This window comes from Urocitellus parryii, chromosome 1 (genome assembly GCF_045843805.1).
Source record: "Urocitellus parryii isolate mUroPar1 chromosome 1, mUroPar1.hap1, whole genome shotgun sequence".
Classification (NCBI taxonomy): Eukaryota; Metazoa; Chordata; class Mammalia; order Rodentia; family Sciuridae; genus Urocitellus; species Urocitellus parryii.
In genome coordinates, this window is record NC_135531.1 from 250,809,519 (window position 1) to 250,832,444 (window position 22,926).

Here is a 22,926-nt window from a genome sequence, read left to right on the forward strand (position 1 = left end):
ATGGCCAATACACAGATTTACACAGAAGGTACAACTCTATAGAAATTAAAACTGAGAAAATCCAAATAAGATGGGTGGGTGATCCATTTCAACATCCTGGCTGTGACATTAATACTATAGTTTCACAAAGTGTTATTGGGAGACACTGACAAAGTATACAAAGGATATCACTATATTAATTTTTTTTATAATCAATTGATTCTGTTCGTCTCCGTGAAAATTCTCATTAAAGAGTGTTTTGGAGGGGGCTGGAGTTGTGGCTCAGCAGTGGAGTGCTCACCTAGCATGTGTGAGGCACAGGGTTCAATCCTCAGCTCCACATATAAATAAATAAAATAAAGGCATTGTGTCCATCTACAACTGAAAAAATATTTTTAGGAAATGTTGTGGAGGGGGACAAAAGGTAAGGAAACCAATTTAAACAAAGAGATAAGGGAGACAAAACGAAAAATAAATGTGTACACCTTGACTACTACAGAAACAAGTGGGAAAATCTGAGAATGGACTGGATATTAGATATTATAGAATTATTGTTTTCCAACTGTTTTAGTAACATTGTACTTACACAAACAAGTGTCCTTATTTTTAGAGCCACATGCTGACATACTCAAGTGAAATGCCATGATTTTAGCAATTTATTTTCAAGACTTTGAAACAAAAAAAGAACATACAAAGAAAAGACAAATGATGCAAATTGTTAACAACGATTAAATCTAGGTTGATCTATATTAGTTACTGTTATACTGTCTCTCAACATTCTGTTTTGATCAATTTCAAATAAAAAGCCCTCAGGGTTCACCTAGCTGTGGCTTTTTCTGGGGGCCCCATCTCCATTGGTAGAAATCCCATATATCCTATAAACTTCCTGTTCACAGCATCCTATTAATCTGACCCACAATTCCCTCCTAGGTTCTTCTACTCCTTTGCCTACCTATGGCTAACTACATTACATGAGCCTCTAGAAGGCTACCACTGTTTTTGTTTGTTTGTTTGTTTTTTGTCTTCCCACAAACCTAAACCTCATCCTTAGAGAATCTAATAGGTCTGATATTCTCATCTATAGCCATAGCGATCTGCCTTGACTTAGCCACAGTGAGATTATTCCCTAAATCCTGGGGCATTCATTTGCAATAAAACTTCTTTCCTGTTTCCCAATCATCATAATCAAAGGAATCTTTAATAGACACTTAGGTTTTCCCTGATGAAGGATTTGTTCAAGTGCACCAGTGGCTCTAGGATTTTGTACCTGCCTGGGGTCATCAGGAGATTTGAAGTCCAGGTCATATTTCCCAGACCTGAAAGAATTCTAAGACAACCATACTCATGCCAGCTTTCCCAGTTGCATTCCATAGCAGCTCTAGGCTTCTTTATTCTCTAGGACTTTAGGAGCAAATTTAGCAGCTCAGACAACACATTTGCTATCTTATAGTTCTGTGTACCAAGTCTAATGTGGGGTATCATAGGGCCAAAATCAAGGTTTCCACAGAGCTTCATTCCTTTCTGGAGGCTCTAAGAAAAGATGTTTCTTTGTTCATCTGGGATGTTGGCAGAATTAAGTTTCTTGCAGGTTTGGGACCAAGATCTCTGTTTCCTTGCTGGCTGTTGGCCAAAGGTTTTTCTCTATTCCTCTGAAGACACTCACATTCCTTCTCTCACAGACCTCTCCTGCATCTTAAAATCAGCAACATCACAACTAGCATCTTTCTCTTTGATCAAGACATGAAGGTTCTCTGCTTTTAAGACTCATAAGATTATACTAGGTCATCTGGATAATACAGAATACTCTCCCATTTCAAGGCTCATTACCTTAATCTCATCTACAAAATCTCTCTTGCTGTATAAGTAATATATTCACAGATTCCAGGGATTAAGACATAGACATCTTTAGTGGCCACTGTTCAACCTATCACAATCCTCCACATCAGTAGCAGAGCCCCCATATTTCTCCTTGGTGACAGACTTCAGGTATGATAAGCCTCAGCAATAATGAGCATGGCTTCCCAGCAGTTTGCTGACAGGGAGGATCATGAACCCCTACACTGCCCACCTTGTTCAGCAAGAGAATCATGGCAGACAGCAGGGAAAGCTGGAACTGGCAGAATGACTTCCGAGTTGCCAGGATTCACAGTTCTGTGACAGCAGGGCAAACAGCTGTTTAGCAGCTCCAGCCTTACCAATAGCAAAGGACATTTCTACATGGTGCTGCCATCAGATACAGAATGCTTCTCAGGGCCATCTGTCTCCGTTATCAATTTATCAGTCCTCTTCTATTCCACAATCTTTATTGCTTGCCAATCAGTGCAGGCACAATAGTTTTATGGATGTGCTGAACAGCCTTTAAACCACCTCTTCACCCAGCAAATTTTATCATTGTCTTGAGCTGTCGAGTCTCACACATGCCAGGTGAGGAACCACTGGATACAGCCCTGAAGATACCTTTTTCAGTGCAGGATCCACCTCAAGAGTAGGATTTCCTAGAAAGCCAAAGATCTCTCCAACAAAGAGCTTACAAATAGGGATGGTGAATTTCTATCCATATTTCTTATTACTCAAAACAAGAAACAAGAAAGGATACTGCAGCAGTCAATCAGAAGTGTTAGCTCAACAAGCTCACAGGTCTCCTGACTGGCTCAGCTTCTCTTTTGCTATGTATGTTTGTTTTGGGTTTTTTGTTTTTTTTAAATATTTTTTTAGGTGTCAATGAACATTTATTTTATTTATTTATTTATATGTGGTACTGGGAATTGAACCCAGGGCCTCACACATGCTAGGCAAGTGCTCTACCACTGAGCCACAACCCCAGCCCTGCTGTTTGTTTTTTAAAGCTCCCTAACCAGACATGGAAATCACTGGTACAAATTTCAAAGGGAGATTAACATTTTAGGTTATAAAATTTTTCAAACAAAAAGATATACTTCCATTTTATTAGCCATAAGAAAAGCATCTTTCAGGCTAAATTACATCATATTATAATTATTTCATGACACACAACCACTAAGCCAGATTCAAAGAAGACAAGTTTCATATTTCAATTTGTTCAATAAGGAGACATCAAAAATAAATAATGAAGGCCTTTTTTTCCCTTCTAGCCTATTCCCTAAATTTAACACCAAAGTCGTGGGTTTTCCAGAATTAGTGCTTTTTCAGATAATGCTTATGAAAATAACTAATTTGAAAGAATAAAAAATAAACTCTTTTACCGGCTGGTTTCTGGCTCATTATCTCCTTCGCCATTAAGATGATAATACTATAGAAATTAATGTTTAAGTATAAATTGAGGTACAAATTTAACATTTTCCATAATTTTGAGAAAATTTCCAGTATTATGTAACAAAAAACAACTAAAAATACACATATACATATCTTATAAAAATACACTTAAAAACAAAAATGGAAAAAATACTGCGTCATTATTCCTCTGAACATGAGTTGGTATTATGAAGAGGCTTTGATTTCTGTATCAGGATATTCGTCCACATCAGAGAAGAACATTAACTCTGGAGAAGAAAATGAAGAGATCATATTTAAAAGTGGTTTCCTAGCATCTCACAAAGATTTACAAAGCTTAGTTATAAACAGTCTCTTAAAATATTGGCATAATACACAGTAACACAAACCCTCAAGTAAGAATTCTTGACAGTGAAATCTGATTTAAAAAGTGAGCTAATAATAAACGTACACATTTTACTTTTTTTTTCTTTTCTTTTTTTTTAGTTGTTGATAGACCTTTACTTTATTTATTTTTATGGGGTGCTGAGAATCAAACCCAGTGCCTCACACATTCCAGGCAAGTGCACTACCGCTGAGCCACAGCCACAGCCCCACATTTTACATTTTTAAATGTTTAAGTTTTAAATTTATCATAAAGCCTGAAATAAAACTATATAATATAATGCATACAATATATTAAATCTTAACAGGAAATTTAATTCACTAGACAAGAATTATTGTACAGATAAAAAGTCTAATTTTATAGTGGTCATATAATTTAAAGTGTAAGGAACATATATGAAGGAAGGACTTGGAACTAATATTAGGTGTGTAGTAGGGTATGTTGAATGTGTTATTCCATTGGATCACCAAAACAATCCAATAAGCTAGGCATTGTCCTCATTCTATATTTATCCATATGGAAATAAAATGTTATATGACTCACATGGCCCTAAAAAAGAGCAGGTTTCTAGATATATTTACTGTACAATACATACTTTATGATTTAGACTGAATATTGCACAAGCCAGCCAGATGCATCTTTAGTCCCAACCACAGCACAGAATGGTATCAGTTGACATTTTACTTAGCATAGATAATGTAATTCATCAAAATGCCAAGAAATATAAAAAAGAAAACTTTGAGAATCTAGTAAAATAGATTCCTCTAATGTAAGTAACTAGATGAAAAATTCTTTGAATAATCAAAACTATACTGAGAGAAAAATAACAAAATATATAAAGCAGAAGACTTTTAAAAAATATTTTAAGTACATCGAAATGAATAAAGCAACAGGATATTTACTGGAGCAACTTGAGAATTGCAATGCAAAAAGGTACACTTATGAATGAAAATACATAAGAAGATAATAGTCTTTGTCCTGGTTTTTATAAATAAAAATGATGGGAAGATTCTCCATTCTCACACTTCTGGGACAAACAAGTTGTATTAATTAATCAAATAAAAAATAATAACCAAATTCCAGAAAATATCCAAAAGAAAGATTTAAGGATAGAAATGTAGAACACCTGTCAAGGAAGTGCAATGTGCACTACTAAGCAGTTCCTAATGCATTGCTGTTGGGCTAGCAGTCTGCTAACACTCTTCTTGTCAGGTGTTCAAAAAGGGCCTGGCTGTAGAGATTAGTAAATCTCACTAGACACTGGGCATATTAAAGGCAAGATAACTAAATACTATGTTATACCATGAAGGGTTAGGAATTTGTGCCAACAGCAAAGAAAACAATTAAGAATGCAAAGAGAGAGCCTACTGAATGGGAGAAAATCTTTGCCACCACCTGCACCTTAGATAGAACATTAATCTCCAGGATATATAATGAACTCAAAAAACTTAACACCTAAAAAACAAATAACCCAATCAATAAATGGGCAAAGGAACTGAGCAGACACTTCACAGAAGAAGAAATAAAAATGGCCAACAAATATATGAAAAAAATGTTCAACATCTCTAAAAATAATTAGAGAAATGCAAATTAAAATTACTTCTCACTCTAGTCAGAATGGCAATTATCAAGAATATAAGTAACAATAAATGTTGGTGAAGATGCAAGGGAAAAGGTACACTCATATATTGCTAGTGGGGCTACAAATTGGTGCAACCAGTCTGGAAAGCAATATGGAGATTGCTCAGAAAACTTGGAATGGAACCACCATTTGACCCAGTTATTCCACTTCTCAGTATATACCCAAAGGACTTAAAATCAGCATAGTACAGTTGTAGCAGCCACATTAATGTTTATAGCAGCCCAATTCATAATAGTTAAGCTATGGAACCAACTGAGGTGCCCTTCAACAGATGAATGGATAAAGAAAGGGCTAGGGTTGTGGCTCAGTGGTAGAGCACTGGTCTAGCATATGTGAGGCACTGGGATCAGTTGTCAGCACCACAAATAAATAAAGATCCATCAACAACTTAAAACAATTTTTTTAAAGTTTCTTTTAAAATGAGGTATATATACATAATGGAATATTACTTGGCCATAAAAAAGAATGACTTTAGGACTTTTGCTGGTAAATGGAGGGATCTGGAGACTATCAATGCTCTCTGAAATATGCCAATCCTAAAAAAAAACAAAGGTAGAATGTTCTCTCTGATATGCAGATGCTAACACACAACAAGAGTGGGAGAAGGAAGAATAGAAGTTCACTGGATTAAACAAAGGAGAATGAAGGGAAAGAAGGGGAAATGGGAATAGGAAAGACAATAGAATGAATCAGACATAAGTTTCTTATGTTCATGTTTGAACATAAGTGAAACTCCACAACATGTAGAGCCACAAGAATGGGATCTTAATTAGAATAAGTCATACTCCATATATGTATAATATGTCAAAATACACTCTATTGTCACGTATATCTAAAGAGAACAAATTTTTTAAAGAGGAAAATCCACAAGCAAATGTTCCAAGAAGTCTGAGTAGAGTCTGTGAGCTACATTATGACTGTGTCCCGCTTTCCCAAACATCACTTCTGCTTCCCTTATACAAAGAAGTCAAAAGGCAAGCCTAGTTTCAAGGAAAATGTAATTACACCCCATCTTTCAATGAGAAGAGTAGCAGTCTTTATAGTCATCTCTAACTTACCACATAAAATAAATAAATATACTAAAAAAATTTAAAGAATTTTTACCAAGTAGAGGAAGTGATAAGAATAATTTATTTGAATATGTATCTGACAGAGACAACATGGATAAAGCACAATTTATTTTAAGTTTAGAAATACTTTCATCAGAAAGATACTAAGAATAGCAAAGAACAAAGAATTTCTATAAATTACTTGAGGATTCCAAGAGGAGAAATACCTCTTGATTATGCAAAAGTTCAGCAGATGCCCCCATTCACTTCCACCCTCCCGCTCTCTAGGTCCTTCTCCATGCTTCTCCTGTCACTCTGTTAGACCACTTTATTTTTATTCTTTTTGAACTATTTTATTTTGAATATATCTTTGTTTTAAAATATTATAAGATTTATGAAATAATTAGAGAAGAATTCAGGATATTTTGTATCATTTTCTCTTGAATACCTTCACTAAGATCCATGCCTGGCCTATAAGACAAAAAAAGCCAAGATAATCCAACAAGAAGAGCCACCACCAGATTCACCACAATCCATGGCTGGAGAATCTGTTCCTCAATTCCTGCTGCCCTGGAGATACAGAAACACTCATTAGAAACATCTTTATTTTGGTTTATATACCCAAATGCAGTTATTTTACGAATTTGGGGTGGGGGAAGCAGTAAAATAACAAAACATGAAATAAAATATAACTTCCCTATGAAATACACCATATACATCAGGAGAATAAGGTTCAAAGGTTATTAAAACTGTAAATAGATCTGCTGTTAACATTAACATAAATGGAAAGTTAGTGTTCCCAAAATGTTTCCTAAAAGTTTCCCTTCCAACTACCATAGTCTTTTTCTTCAATTAAGTATCTTTCCCATTCCCCAAGCCACTCTCCCAAGGACTGTCCCCTCTGAGTTTAAACTCAAACCTCAGGATCCTGTCAGCTCTATGTTTGGCCACTAATCTACAAATGTTGGCTCTCCCTACTCTTCTCTTTCTAGCATGCTTGGTTTTTCTGAATCTATTCCAACCACTCTTCCATCTAGTCCATCAAATGATGACTTATTTTAAAGATCTAACTTTTAAAAAAAATTTTTTTAGTTGTAGATGGACACAATATCTTTATTTTATTTATTTTTATGTGGTACTGAGAATCAAACCCAGTGCCTCACACATGCTAGGAGAGCACTCTACCACTGAGCCACAATCCCAGCCCCCTAAATTTATACTTTTGAAAAGAAGACATTTTATTTAAAATGGAGGCATTTATAACAATAGCTATCAATTAACCAAAGGAATAAGGATTTCCTTTCCTTATTTTTGGAAATCAAAACAGGGTCTTAATATTATTTATAAATGAAAATATAAAAAGAATGGAAGGGCCAGGCACAGTAGCATACATTTGTAATCCCATTGACTTGGGGAGGCTGAGACAGAAGAACGGAAAGTTCAAAGCCAGCCTCAGCAACTCAAGGAGGCTCTAAGCAACTCAGCAAGACCCTGTCTCTAAATAAAATACAAAAAAGGGCTGAGGATATGACTCCATGGTTAAGTGCCCTGGGTTCAATTCCTGAAACCAAAAAAAAGCATAGAAGGAAAAATTCTATTATTTCCACTATTGCTGTTATTACCATTAACATGTTACTATAAATTCTTACCAGAGGCTACCATTAACAGAAGAAGGCGTATAAAGGTGGATTCTGTCACTTGTCATTTGCTGACTCAGAGATAGTATAAGAGCAGTCAAGTACACTGAGAAAAAGACAGATAAAATTACTAATAATTTTTAACAACTCAAGTTTATTTTGACCTATATATTTCTTTAAGGTCAAAAATACTATATACTTTAGTGAGTGATGGTATCAAAGACATTCACTTGATCAATTTCAATAGAGAGCCTTATAGTATTTTTCAAGAACACAATACAGTCCTTTAGATGATATTTTATCATTAAAACTAAGAGGAACCTAGAAGATCTTTTAAGAAATTAAATGAACTTTCTCAAGGTTCCAAAACTAGCTCTATTAATATTCTCATAATCTAGAATAAAATGTATTCTAAATTACCAGAAAGATACCAAATGGTGCTTGCTACCAAAAGGTTGATTCTGTTTAATGTAAAGTTGAAAAAAAAAAACTAAAAGTTTTTAAAAATACTAAAATTTCTAAATATAGAACACAAGTTAAACTTTTATTTATTCGTTTCTTTTTAGTGCTAGAGATTGAACCCAGGTCTTCATGTACAAATGAAACCTTTACAAGATATTTAGATGAACCTCTAGTGAAAAATAACATCAAAATTATATCTACCATGTTTTTAATTACAAATTCACTAAACATCTATAGGTAGTAATTTCTAAGTAATAATATAAACTTTTTTAAAAATAAGATTATATTTTTCCTGGGTCAAAATTACAATATAATTCAAGTATTACATAAAAATTAAACTATTACTCACAGAAAGACGCTAAAGCTGTTGGATCCAGGGCAAAAAAATTTCGGATTGCTACTGACGTTTTAGCAAAGTCAATTCTAGAAAATACAAAAGCTTCTCATCACAGTGCAATTGTAAACTTTTAATAAAATTTACTTTTCTACATTTTTTTCCTTTTTTATTCTATTACCAAATATATTGTTTATTACTAGGCTTTTTACATATCTATAATTTATACTTACACAAGAATATTTTCTTTACAAAGGCCACACAAAATACCTAACTAGAAGGCTATTTTAGGAAACATTACTCTGCAGTTTAGACATACTGAAGAAACAAATTATACTTGATCTGTAAAATTCATTAGCTTCTACCTTTTTCTATTACCCATATCATTAGGTTACAAAGAGGGGTATATTTGCATTTAATGGATTATATTGCATTCCCTCCAAAAATATGGTGAACTCCTAACTTCTGGTACTTATAAACATGACCTTATTTGGAAATAGGGTCTTTGCAGATGTAATAATGTTAAAATAAGTCACCCTGATTCAAAGACTGGCTTAAAAATGGTAAAGAAATACTAATATTCTATAATTCTATTTTAAAAACTGACATACTCAGAGACACATTTCTTTCAGTATTTTCTCTTGAATAAAAGTTAGAGGAATATTTAGTCACAACATCTTACCTGTCAAAAGCTGAAACTGTACTTAAAGCCAAAAGTAAGTAAAGGAGACTCTGGAATGGATACGCTAAGGTCTTATAGTGTTGCAAAAGGTTGGAGAGGTCAGACAGCTGATCTCCAGCTAGAACATATATCACAACAATATTCCATACAGCACAGCCAGCCAAGAAGCCATGAGAAAACAGACCAATCATCCTGCATGAAAAAGGGTTAACTATTATACACAAACTACTTAAGTAAAAGGCTGAAATATTTTTAATTTTTTTCACATAAAAGAATAAAAATTGACATATTATCAAAACTAAAAACAAGACTGTGTGTGTATGTGTATGCAAGCAAGTGTGTGCACACGCTCAGTAATTGAAGCCAGGGCCTCATGCATTCTAGGCAAGTGCTATACTACAGAGCTACATCTCCAGCCCCAAGCCTGTTCTTTTTCTTTACACTAATTGGCAAGTAGTTTAACTTTATTGGAAGGCTTAAAAAATAATTTTTATAACCCATTTTAAATTGCAATTACATTAACAGAATTAAACAGCTAAGACTTTTCTTTCATTTTAAATTATGAAACCCAGTTAATATTTATCTTAAGTTCAATAAAAGCAGCCACCTAAAAGCTCGGTGTACTGAAAGTGCCACATCTCTGGTGGTCCAGGAAGGTTTCATGTCCATTGACACATCTATGTTTTCTGTGGTCTTGATCAATTCTGAACGATCAGCAGCCTGGAATCGCCCTAAACACACAGAATACAATTATGAAAAACTAGCAAGAGAGAACCTATTATTCCATACTTAAGAAGCTTCATCCTAAGACTGAAATGTTGCTGTTTTTCCGAATAAAAATCTCTTTGACTCATACCTTTTTTCTTTTTTTGTGTGTGTATGTAGGGGGAGGTGTTACTTAATCATACAATTTCTTCATCTTTTTAAAAGATAAGCAACATCAATGCACTTCTCAACAAATTGATGTTAAAGTAACTATTTTAGAAATCAATTATATTTAATAATAAACTTTCAACTCAAAGTCTAAAAACCTTAACATGACATAGTCTATAAAATTCAGATTCAGAGATTTAAGAAGTATTAAAGTTTAAATGCCTATACTATCAACGTTAAGTCAATATTTAAAAACCAATTAATTTCTTAGGAAAAGACACCAAGATGTATAGCATGGCTTCTGTAATGACAAAAAGAAATTAATTGTTTCATAAATTTATCTTAAGATTATCCAGAATATATCCATGGGAGTAGGACATGGTCATGATCACACTTGGGGCAGGATTTCTTAAACACTGTAATATAAAGTGAATATGTCCCACAAAATTCATAGGTTTGAGCTAAACCCCAGTGTGCTAGTATTTGGAAGAGGTACCGGGAAGTAATCAGGCTTACATGAGGTCACAAGGGTGGGTCCCATGTTGGGATTAGTGTCCTTCTAAGTAGAGGAAGATATACCAGAGCTCTCTCCACCATATAAAATGACATCCGCAAGCCAGGAAAAGAGCCATCACCAAAAATAGACTCTGCCAGCACCTGTCTTGGACTTCCCAGTTTCCAGAACCATAAGAAATAAGTGTCTGTTGTTATTGCAGCAGCCAAAGTTAAAATTAACTGCAAGCCCTGTTGTTGTTGTTCTGATTAGTTATGCATGAGAGTAGAATGCATTTTGACACATCATAAATAAGTGAAGTGTAATTTCTCATTTGTCTGGTTATATATGATGTAGAGTTACAAAGGTCATGTAATCATATGTGCACATAGGGTACTAATGTCTGATTCATTCTTCTATCATTCCTACCCCTGTGACCCCTCCCCTCCCTTTCTTCCCTCCCTTCACTCTCCTTTCAAGCCCAAAATACCTCTACTCCCCCCTTATTGTGAATTAGCATCCGCATATCAGATAAAACATTTGGCCTTTGGTTCTTTGAGATTGGCTTATTTTGCTTAGCATAATATTCTCTAGTTTCACCCATTTACTGGAAAATGCCATAATTTCATTCTTCTTTAAGACTGAGTAATATTCCATTGTATATATATAAACCACAGTTTCTTTATCCATTCATCTGTTGAAGGGCACCAAAGTTGGTTCCAGAGTTTAGCCTCCTGCTTCACTTTTCTTGCTAAGGATTGCTTTGGCTATTCTGGGCCTCTTATTTTTCCAGATAATTTTCATGATTGCTTTTTCTATTTCTATGAAGAATGTCATTGGAAACTTAACAGGAATTGAATGTAGAGGGACACATTTGATTTATAGGTGTAATTTTTTTATCCTACTACTTTGCTAAATTCATTTATTAGTTCTAGAATGTTTCTGATGGAATTTTTTGGATCTTCTAAATATAGAATCATGTCATCAGCAAATAGTGATAGTTTGAGTTCCTCTTTTCATATCTGTATCCCTTTAATTTCTTTCTTCTAATTGCTCTGGCAAGCCCAGTCTTATAAGCAGTACATGCTACACAACATCAGAACTATTTTTCCAAAAAATATATATTTAGCTACAAAGATGTATTTCTTATTCAATATGGTAGTATCATCACGTAGTTTCTCTTTTGTTTTACTTGAATTATACTATTACCTGCCCTACTACCATAACCACTACCATTTGACAAAAACTGATCAAGAACAATAAAACATGAAGAAATGGTTGGGAATGGGGGGAGATATAAAAATTACTCATAACTCACAATGAACCAGCATTAATATTCTGGTATATTTCCTTCAAGTCTTTTGTCCTATGCATTTTTCTATATTTGAGATCAAACTGTGTATATGTATATGGTAGATAATTTTTCATTAGAATCTTCCCATGAAATGAAAAATTCTCTATGAAGATTTTAATACCAAAAAATAGGTTATTATAGACAAAGCCTAGCCTTCTGAAATCACTCCCCTTATTTTACATTTAGGGTTGTCCAGTTTTCACTCTCCTGATAAAGTGTGGTGATAAATTCAGTATATAAATTACTGTCCACATTTTTTTCAGATTGCAGAAATATAATTAGAAGGCAAAGGATTTCCTTACATAATTTTTAAAGAGGTAATACTACAAAATAAGAAACTACTTACGGCTTTTTTCCACAAATACTTTGCCTACAGGCTGGCTAATGCCAGTGGGTGCAGTGAATCTGGACTGTTGTTCTGGAGTTGTTTGCTCATCAGTGATTATGTCTTCATCTTCTACTCCTAGTTCATTGGCATACTGTAACTGCGCTTTCTGGGTTTTCCTATAATCAGGGAGAACATTAGGTTAAAAAAAAAAAAAGATTCTTGAATTTTTAAAGAGTCCAAGACTTAGAGTCAAGAAATAGTTTTTTACTCAAATGAGTAAAACATTTCTCTGGGCCTCAGTTTTCTCATCTGGAAAATGTAGATATTTCCAGACTTAAAATTATATGATTCCATATATAAATCAATCACTTTGCAGCATCACTTTCAAATAAAATATGTTACATAACTTTCAGGGTATTTCTTACATCATTCTATTTTACCCCAGGACAATCTCCTGTGCTAAAATACATAGTATTACTATTGCTAAAATAATCATAATTCAAATTCTATTAACATGAGGAGATAAATCAAATGGCCTAATTTATTACCTTTAATTTTTAATATCTAATTTTTTGTAATTTATATAAAATAGTCTCTATTATTTCTTAGAGATGACTCCTTAGGTTTTTTTTTAAGTACAATATTGATTTTTTTCCTTTCTTAGTTTTTACCTCTTTTCAAATTTAACAGTAGGTTGGTTTGATATTTCATAATACTACTTATGCTAGAGATATACCAAAAAATATTGACCTAATAAGAAACTACCCTTGGTAGCTCTGAATTAAACATCTGAATAATCCTAGAGAAGATTTGGAAGGATAAATAAACTATTACTTTGTCTTCCTTCGTGGTTTTGGAATAACAGCCTCCTCAGCTGGCTCTGCATCAATACCATTTTCATTTCGTAATAAAGATGGATTAGATGTCTTCTTCTGAGTGAAAGAAGTCTCCAGCTCTGAAAATAAAATAAACTATATTTTCAATGACTAAAAGGTAACAATAAAAGTAATGTACAAGACTCTTGTAAGACAAGAAAATTTTAATGGGGCTAAAATTTTTTTTTTACTCTTACAAATTCTTAATTTCTGAAAGCTGACATCTATAAATTCTCAACACCTAATTCAAGATAGCAATGCCAAACAGATAGAAAAGAGTTAAGTGATCTTAACACCCAGAGTTGGGTTATCTCCAGGTCTAGTGATTTGCTAGAAAGATTCACACAACTCAGAAGTCATGACATGCACTACTACAGTTTATTACAGCAAAAGAATAAAAAGTAGACAGTGCAAAGTCCAGACAAAATCAGGTATAAGATTCTAATAGTCCTCTAATAGTAGCATCAAACAGGATGCATTAATTCCTCCAGAACTGAGTTATCACAACACATGGGGTCCACTCTCTGCCAAAGAGACTTAGTACCCAAGGTTTTCATTGAGGGCTAATCAATAGGCTTAGCATATGCCAAAATTTCAGATTCCCAGGAGTTCAGCATAAACTATATTTCATGCACAACTGCACAATGAGCTACCCTTATAGTTTTATGTCAGCGTAAGGAAGTGCTTACCATCTAAGTTCCCATATACTAAAGACCAATTTCACAAGCAAGCCTTGCTAAGAATAGCAGTATCAACTCTCTATGTTAACTCCTTTCTGCACCCAAGGTAGGTATTACGTTTAAATGAGTCAACAGAGACTTCTAACCTTCTAGCTACTCTTCCTTCCTGGAAATACTGGCTCCCAAGAATGCCCTTATATCCATTCAAATTCAATTTGAATAAAACAATTCCATCCTCAGCTGGAAAGACTATATAAGCAGTGGATCCTACAGTGATCACTCTAAGCAAAAGAAAACAAAATTTTAAAATCTTGCAATTCAGAAAGCTCAACTTGCAAGGTGGAGTACACTCTGGATAGTGACAGGTCTTTACTGAATCCAAGCTTAGTTGGATCCTGAGTTTTCTGAAATTGGTCATTTCTGTTACAGACATTTTTTTTTGCAAACTATAAAACTTGTCATTAATATCCATCTTAATTTTCAAATCTGTCAATTGAATTACAAAAAGGGTAGCTTTTATTAAACTATATTTAGAGTCAGTGATAAATCATTTCACTGAAGTAAAACTCTGGGAATTGTTCCTGGTTTGTTTTTCCTTCTGCCCTCTTCTGCTCTTGCCTTTTCCTCATATTCCATACTCCAGGCTCTGTGGCATCCACTTCAACTTGTCTTCCAAAACTGTGCTGCATTCCCCTCTCTTTTCTATTATTTTTTTATCCTATTATTTTTTACTCCTATTTTTTTATCCAATCAGGACCTGCTATTTTATAAGAGGACAATTAATTAGGGAAACTAAATTGTAATAAGTTACTCACAGGGGCTGATGTTAAAGGACAGCATTAATCTCACAATCTTATGCTCTTCCCTTTGTTTTACACTAACTAAACCTGTTTTCTTTTTTTCTATTATAAAAGCCAGACATACCTCTATGTGAAAATTAGTACAATATAAATGAAAAAAAAAAATAAAATCACTTTTCCTTTTGAAAAACTTTCACTTTTTTATATACTTTTATTTGTTTATTTTCACATGGTGCCGAGGATTGAACTCAGGGTCTCACATGTGCTAGTCCAGTGCTATACTGCTGAGCCACAACCCCAGCCCCAAACCTTTCACTTTTAACACTGCTATATTCTTCCAATTCATTGTATATGTGTAAATTGAATTGTGCGTTCAAAAAAAAAATTTCAATTCCTAACTCCAAGAAACTGTCAGTATAACTTTATTTGGAAAAAGGGTCTTTGCAGATATAATCAAGTTAAGATGAGGTGAGGAGGTAATACTGGATTAGGATGAACCCTAAATCTAATGACCCATTTCTTTATATTTAAAGAGGAAAATTTGGACCCAGATACTCAGGGGAAAATGTGAAGATGGAGGCAGAGATTGGCATTTTGCTGCCACATAATGCTACAAAGACTCACAGAACTCGAAATCATGACACACACATTAAAGTTTATTACAGCAAAACAATAAAAAAGTAGACAGAGCAAGGTTAGACAAAATCAGGTTCAAGATTTCAATAGTCCTCTAATAGTAGAGGATTAATTCCTCCAGAACTGAGTTATCTCAACACATGGGGTATATTCCCTGCCACAGAGACTCGGCATGCAAGAATACCAAGGATTCTTAACAATCACTAGAAGCTAGAAGAAGCAAGGAAGGATTCATCGTAGACCATTTAGGGGAAGTGCAGACCTATCTGTGGACACCTTGATTTCATATTTTTATCCTCCAGAATACATTTCAGTTAAGCTATCCAATTTGTGGTAATTTGTTACCCCACCCCAGGAAACTAATCTGTTAAAAAAAAAATTGGAATCCTCCAATGCATACTATTTTGTAACCTCTGTTTGGGATTTACCAATAGTCAGTTTTCCATATCACTGTTTCACTTTAACAATTCTTTTAAAGAAAGAATTGGTTTCCATTTATTGGCTAAATCATGTTTATTTATAGTATCATGTTGTTAAGTATTTGGTTATTACCATTTTCTACTCTTAAAATAATGTTGCTGATAACATTCTTTCATTATCATAGCTATTAGGGTTGTTTTATTTCTAGCAATCTGGACAGGCTATGTCAGTTTACACTCCCATCAGTGTTTGAGTCCATTCCTCTAAACACTGGGTTTTCTAATTTGAAAAAAATCATTGCCAAAAAGCATTACAAAAAAAAAAAAAAGGTGATATAGTATTCTGTTTACCTTGTGAACAATTCATAGAATAAAGACTCAATAAGTGTCAGCTAATGTTTTCATTATATTATCATTAACGCAGAAGTTATGCTTTCTTCACTAATCTAAAATGTCTATTTTTTTTTTTTTCAGTACTGAGGATTGAAGTCTGGGTCTTTTTAATATTTTGAGTGTAAGTAAGCCTGGCCTTAAACTTAATCCTCCTGCCTAAGGTTCCTGCGTCTACTGGGTTTACAGGGATGTACCACCACACCTGGTATCACTTACTAAATTCTTATGTATACCAAGATCTGAATTTTCTGTTTTAGTCCTAAATTTGTACATGTATTATCAAAAGAGGCCTGTAACATGTTCCTGACTGAAGTCAATGGAGTTGTAGTGGTAAATATTTTAAGAAAGAAAGCAAGAAAACACCTGTGAGAAATGGATGGGGGGAAAATGAGGGTAGATATGTTATTGTCATACCCCCACTCACAACTGCTAACATATAAATGAAGAAAATAAAAATCATCCTTCCTTCTTAAAAATCTACCACTGTTAACATGCTACATCTTTCCATTCTTTGTGTTTGTGTATGTTTTCTGTGTCAAATTGTGCTCCCCCCAACAAACAAAAAAAAAAAGGAAAAGAAAAAAATGTTTTCAAGTCCGAACTTCCAGAACCTATAAGTATAACTTAATTTGGAAATAAGATCTTTGCAGGGGCTGGGTTTGTGGCTCAGTGGTAGAGCATTTGCCTAGCATGTGTGAAGCACTGGGTTCAATTCTCAGCACCACATACCAATAAATAAATTTTTAAAAGATCTTTGCAGATATAATCAAGTTAAAATGAGGTAATGCTGGATTAATTTTCTTGGTTCTTCACATACCAAGAGGTAGCCTCGTCTTCCTCTGTCTCCTTTGAACAGGAGCCTCTGGATGCTCTTTGAGTTCATTAGTTGGTGGCTCAATGCCCTCAGATGATCTATGAACAACAGTCTCATCAAAACCTTCCAAAGAAGCACTAGCTACAGGGGAAAACAGAGCAGGAAAACATGGGTAACTTGAACAGAGATTAATCAGTCTTTAAAAGATAGGAAAAAGATTAACTAAAATGTTTCCTGCAAAGTAACACTTTCTCTATCAGAATTGGGCCTCAAATCTTATTTTCTTCCTCCTCACTTGTAACTTTAGACTTTAAGTTAAGCAAACATATAAATGAGGAAATAAGAAAGGCTGAGGAAGAAAAGAGTAGGGGAGGGCTAGAAAGAAGAACACTAGAAGGGGAGAACGACAAAATGGTTCAGAATATTTAAAATTATCAAAAAAGTAAAAATATTATAAAAGCTGACACCATAGAGAACTCTTCTACTTGTCTCCTGCCTCAAGAATTTTTATCAGCCTCTAGTCCTTCATTATTAACCCATAATGAAGTCATCACAGATAATTAATCAGAAAACAGGTAATTTATTAATCTCTTCACTTGTTCATTCATTTCAATCTCTCCCCTCATGAAATATTTTAACAGGATTTCAATAATTTCACTTGACTACATTTGCTTGCCTATCTTCTTTACAAAAATAAGAAATAGAAATGTATTAATAAGCAAATTAAAATATATAACCTCACTAGTATTTGAGAAATGCAAACTAAAATAAACTACTTTTCACCCCATTGAATTAATTTTGAAATTAATCAAGTGAAATTTAGAAAATATAACACTCTCAAACTCTATTGGTGGTGAGAAAATAACTAATGCTTCGGTGAAAGCAATTTAGCAGAATCTATCCTTTCAGTACATTGCTGGGGTCTTGTCTCTACCTGATTTGTGAGGTTTGTCACATCTCACATCCTGGGGAAACCTGTGATCCCATGCTAAAAAGAACTTCTTACCTAGTGTAGCTTTGGTTCTGGACTTCTTTCTTTTAGGACGACTTTGTGAAACATCATCTATAAAACAAAGAACATCAACAGAAAAGCCTACCTTAAATTCAATGCAGAGGAGAGTCAAAAGAGAACTGTTGGTTGGGAATATTTTCCCTCTCTTCCCTGGATCCAGCTAACTTCTACACATTAGAAGGGAAAGGCAAGAAACTGACAAGGTCAAAGAGAACCCATAGGGTGGCATCAGTAGAACACTGATCAGTAATGTCAGAAACAGTGATAATAGAAAGTGAGTTTAACAAACGTTCATCTGACTTCCAAGCCTCTTGCACTTAGGTGTGGCCTCTGATGGGTTCTAGTCAATGGGCTATGAGTAGAAGGGATATATATCTGCCTCTGGTTCTACAACCCAGAAGGTTCCTGATCTTGTCTGACTTTAAAAGCTAAGCAGATAGACCTGGTTAGCACTTGAATGGGAGAAATAATCTGTGTTACATGGAGGCCAAAACACTGAAAAAGTCATCTACTATGTTAAGAGCAGCATGTTAAGATTAAAAAAACAAAAGATAGAAGTAACCAGGATTTCACATCATTAATGAAGAGGAAAAAGAAGGGCAACTTTGTTGCCACAATGAACTTTGCAATTGACCTAATATTATTTCTAATAATCCTACATGATATTAAGTCACTGAGATTTGAAAGTGGTTAGTGTAGCATGATCTTTCCTATGCTGACTAAATGAGGGGGCAAAAAAAGGGCAATCTATCTTACAGTTATAAACTAGTCAACAGTTATGTTCTGGGTAACTTCTTTCAGGGATGAAGTGCTCTTATAATAAAGCAATCTGGTGTCATACATCATTCATATTTAATAAATGAAAGTCATGGAAGATGATTATGACTAGTAGATACTATACTATTATCAATAACACTATTCAGATATAATTTTAAGAGAAACTAACTAAGAAATCAAACTGATTTTTATTTTTGTAGCGGGAGAGAGCACTTATTTTTAGAATATGGTCTGTGTTGCCCAGGCTGGCTTGTACTCCCAGGCTGAAGCAATCCTGCTGCCTCAGCCTCCCAAATAGCTTAGACTAGAGGTGTATATCCCCATGTCCAGCTTTCAAACTTATATTTGAACACCAAAAACTATATTTAGAAAATTTTATATTAACAGCAAACTAACTCACCTTGAACAGCACTTCATATGACACCGACCAAATTTAATCAGCACAACAAAGACAAAAAAGGAAACTATTAATTAGAAATTTATTGCATGAATGAAAACTGACTTAAATCATTATAAATTTAAAGTAAAAATGGTTTTTATAATGTCAGCTAGTTATAAACTACCTTATCAGTAATAACTAATAAGCCTTTTAATTGCACTGCTAATAAAATAACCCCCAAATTTTCCTGAATATATTCCTTGCTGTCTATTAATAAAGTGGATTAAGCAGATTAAGAACTCTTATTTGTCACTGACTAAAATCAGCTTAAACTCTGAGGAAACTATTCTAGCAAACAAAAGAGGATCAAAATTCTGATAAACAAGACACTAAAACATTCAGAATGGATTCATTGTTCTATCATGTTGATATTCAGGCTTTCAAATAGAACTTTTAATTATAACTGTTATTTTCATGATTCAAGGATTTTTTTTTTCCTTTAAAACTTTAGGAACCCTTTTCCTAAAATGTTCAGGAAGTTTTCTCTGAAGCATCATATTTTTTCAATGGTACTAGTCAATTTTTCCACTTTTCATTTTACATTTTTAAAATTCAATAATGAAATTAATGAGATTTTTACCTTGGTGCAGGTGGAAGTGCTCGTGGAGGACGCTATTGGGGAGGGGAAGAAAGAAAATTGCTTGTAAGTAAAATCCTGGAGCATCTTACCATCATGTATCTCAAGTACCATAAAGCTATCCTCTAAAAAGCCTATTGTTCAGACACAGCAGGAAAATATAATGGATCAGATGAATATCCTCAAATCTTTTGATAACTGTGTTCATCAGCAAAACCTGGGAGGAACTGATATAAATCAGATGGGTCAGTGTAAATTTGTTCTACCATTTCTAAATTTCACATAAAATTCTTTCCTTCTTACATTTCTTTCTGTCCACAAGCCAGGCTCCATTTTAAGCATTAGGGATGGGAACAAAAGAGAGATCACTGCTTTTCTGAGCCTACATGGTAGTGATTAAGCATTAGAAGATAAAGTTTATATAATAAAAATACACATTTTATGATAAAATATGTAGATATGTATATATCTACATGTTATATATGATAAAATGTATATATATATATGATAAATAAACATATATATGGTTTTAAAATGAGGAGTGCTACTTAGGGAAAAGTTTCTCTGAGATACTTGAGCTAAGACATGAATGAATAAGGTAATGGGCAGCAAATGCTAAATCCTTCGGGCAAAACTAAGCAAGGCTGCAGCACAGTTATCAAGAACATGTAGAAAGGAATCCGATTAATTAGGGCCTTGAAGACAGAGGGAAGAAATCTGGATTTTGTTTGAATTAAATGGGAAGCCAGTGGAAGTTTTAAGCCACATGGTAATATGCTTTTTTTAAAAAAAAATAACTTTGAATACACAGTTTAGAATGGATTTTAAGACCAAAAAATGGGGGTGGGCTCAAATATGCTGCTATACATGAATAAAAAAAGTGTGTGCAGTTCAGAAAGTACTACAGTTAAGAAGCATTCTGAAATCTTTCAAAAATAAATACAGAAATGCCTACAAGCGAATTCAATATTCCAGGTAGCTCATGCTGCTTGCAGAAGACACTGATTCCAAAGACTTACATTTTAGACACCCTGGTAGTGTGTCCCATTCAGCACACTACGTTCCATTTAGCAGTCCATTCAAACCCTAGTTTTAACACAAATGCTACAAGATTACGACAATACAGGATGTCTTAATACTATTCCATAGTCAAAACTACAACTGGAAAAGAATGAGAGGGCAAAGTCTGGTGAAAGCACTAATCTCAAGTTCTATCCAAGGACCCAGAACCCAAGATAACTGCAGCATCTCAAAAGCCCCGCAAAAAAAAATGACGTTTCCTCCGTACAGAAACCTAACCTCTAAGACCCTCGAAAGTAGATGGCTCAACTGAAGACAAAAGTCCTAACAGCTCCAAAGTTACTAAGGCTCGCTTACCACCTGCTTCTTCCCCATTCCGTCTTCAGCCCAGCCAGCGGCCGCCGGACCTGGGCGCGGAGCGCCACTCTGCCGCCTGGCTGCCCGGCCTCGCGCAAGCGCAGTGCGTCATCGAGCTGCGCCTTACAGGCCGTCCAGCGCCCGTGACCCCTGAGGAAGATGTGAGGGGGACGGGGGCGCCGGGACCTGGTTTGACCTTTCCAAACCAGCATTACGGAAAAGGGGCCTCGAGATCGTGGCCAAACTGCCCGGGAGCCGAGACTCCAGCGGGGATGGGGCTACGATCACGGTTTCCCCCATGGTTGGCTAAGTGCTTGCCGTGATTTGTTGTGGTGGGGGTAGGGGTAGAGAATAGGAGAGGAGTCCTTGATTGAAAGGCTGAAAGGCCTGTCTGGGAGCTCTCGGAACCCGGGCTTTAGCTGCAGCACCGCATCCCGCCCGGGGACGGCGAAGCGACGCGTCGTCATGGCAACGCGAACTCAGGAGTCGGAAACTTCCTGTTTGTTCCCAGCCCCTTCCCACCCTAGACAGGCTCCAGGGGCCAGTACGCAGCAGTGCAAGGCCTCCCGAACCCCGCACGCTGGAATCGGCCCTGCCCCAGGATAGCTACTGCTTTAGGGCACCCTCGGACCCGCCAGCCCTAGGGGCAGACGCGACCCTCGCCCGCTCACCGGGTGGCCCTCCTCCAGCGGAGGCCCGGCGTCGGTCCTCATGGTGGTCTCCCCCGGGCTCCTTCGAATGCAGCGGACCAGAGCCTCGCTCCCCGCGACGCCGCGGCTTACAAGACCTGCGAGATGCTGGAGCTTCGTGGCACGGGGCGAGGCCGCCACCCCCTGGGCCAGATCCCCGCCCGCATTCGATTTGACAGGCGGCTGGCTTAGAACGGAAGGAATCCGCGCCTGCCTGCCTTTCCATTAAGGCGAGGCAGTTCTGCTTTTCTCCAAAAAAAAAAAAAAAAAAAAAAAAAAATCTACTCACCCTCCATCCTACATCAAGTGTGGAGAAACTTTTTCTCAAAGAACCACAACATAAAATCAAATCGGATCTCACATAAGTATTAAAAAAGACAATTTTTTTCGTAAATTTTTTTCTTAGAAATGTTAAGGGCTGGAATTGTAGCTCAGTGGTAGAGTACTTGCCTAGCACGTGTGAGGCTCTGGTTTTGATCCTCAACAAATAAACAAAATAAAGATATCGTGTCCATCAGCAACTAAAAATATTTTTTTAAAGGAAAAAAATGATGCCTTGCAGTGGGAACTTTGTCTCAGTGCAGACAGACAGGAAATCGAGTCAAGGCAAGCAGGAACATACAGGCTAAGCTTTTATTGGGCCTCTACTTGGGAAGCTCCACAAGAAACAAAAGAAAAGAGCTCCTTTTATTGGCTCTTAGCAGAGATGGGGTTAGGAATGTTAATTGGCTTTAGAAACTCTTCAAACCGTGAGGTCACTTCAAGCATCTTTGCCCTGTGATAGGGATGAGTCGCCTGAACCACCTTGGTTGTAATGATAGTGGATAAATGAGGCACATTTGTTATCTGAAAATCTGCGAGTGAAATGGGACCTTTTAATGGCTGTCAGGCTATGAGCCAAGGCCCAAGAGTGCTTTTGCCCTTTATCCCTATGATGTCCCCTGATCATATCAGAAAGATAAAATTTGTTA

At 35.6% G+C, this 22,926-nt stretch overlaps 1 protein-coding gene across 1 annotated transcript; it reads right to left on the reverse strand.

Moving 5' to 3' along the window:
* Window positions 1-524: 524 nt before the first annotated feature.
* Window positions 525-22,040, reverse strand: Tmem237 (transmembrane protein 237). Its single transcript, XM_026405366.2, has 13 exons — window positions 21,938-22,040; window positions 19,893-19,924; window positions 19,274-19,284; window positions 18,091-18,147; window positions 17,088-17,225; window positions 13,302-13,422; window positions 12,486-12,643; window positions 10,027-10,150; window positions 9,420-9,611; window positions 8,753-8,826; window positions 7,954-8,047; window positions 6,753-6,874; window positions 525-3,497 (listed from the first exon to the last, which is right to left on the reverse strand). Exons 1-13 carry the CDS (start codon window positions 21,977-21,979, stop codon window positions 3,436-3,438), a joined length of 1,227 nt encoding a protein of 408 aa, XP_026261151.2. The 5' UTR covers window positions 21,980-22,040; the 3' UTR covers window positions 525-3,435.
* Window positions 22,041-22,926: the final 886 nt, after the last annotated feature.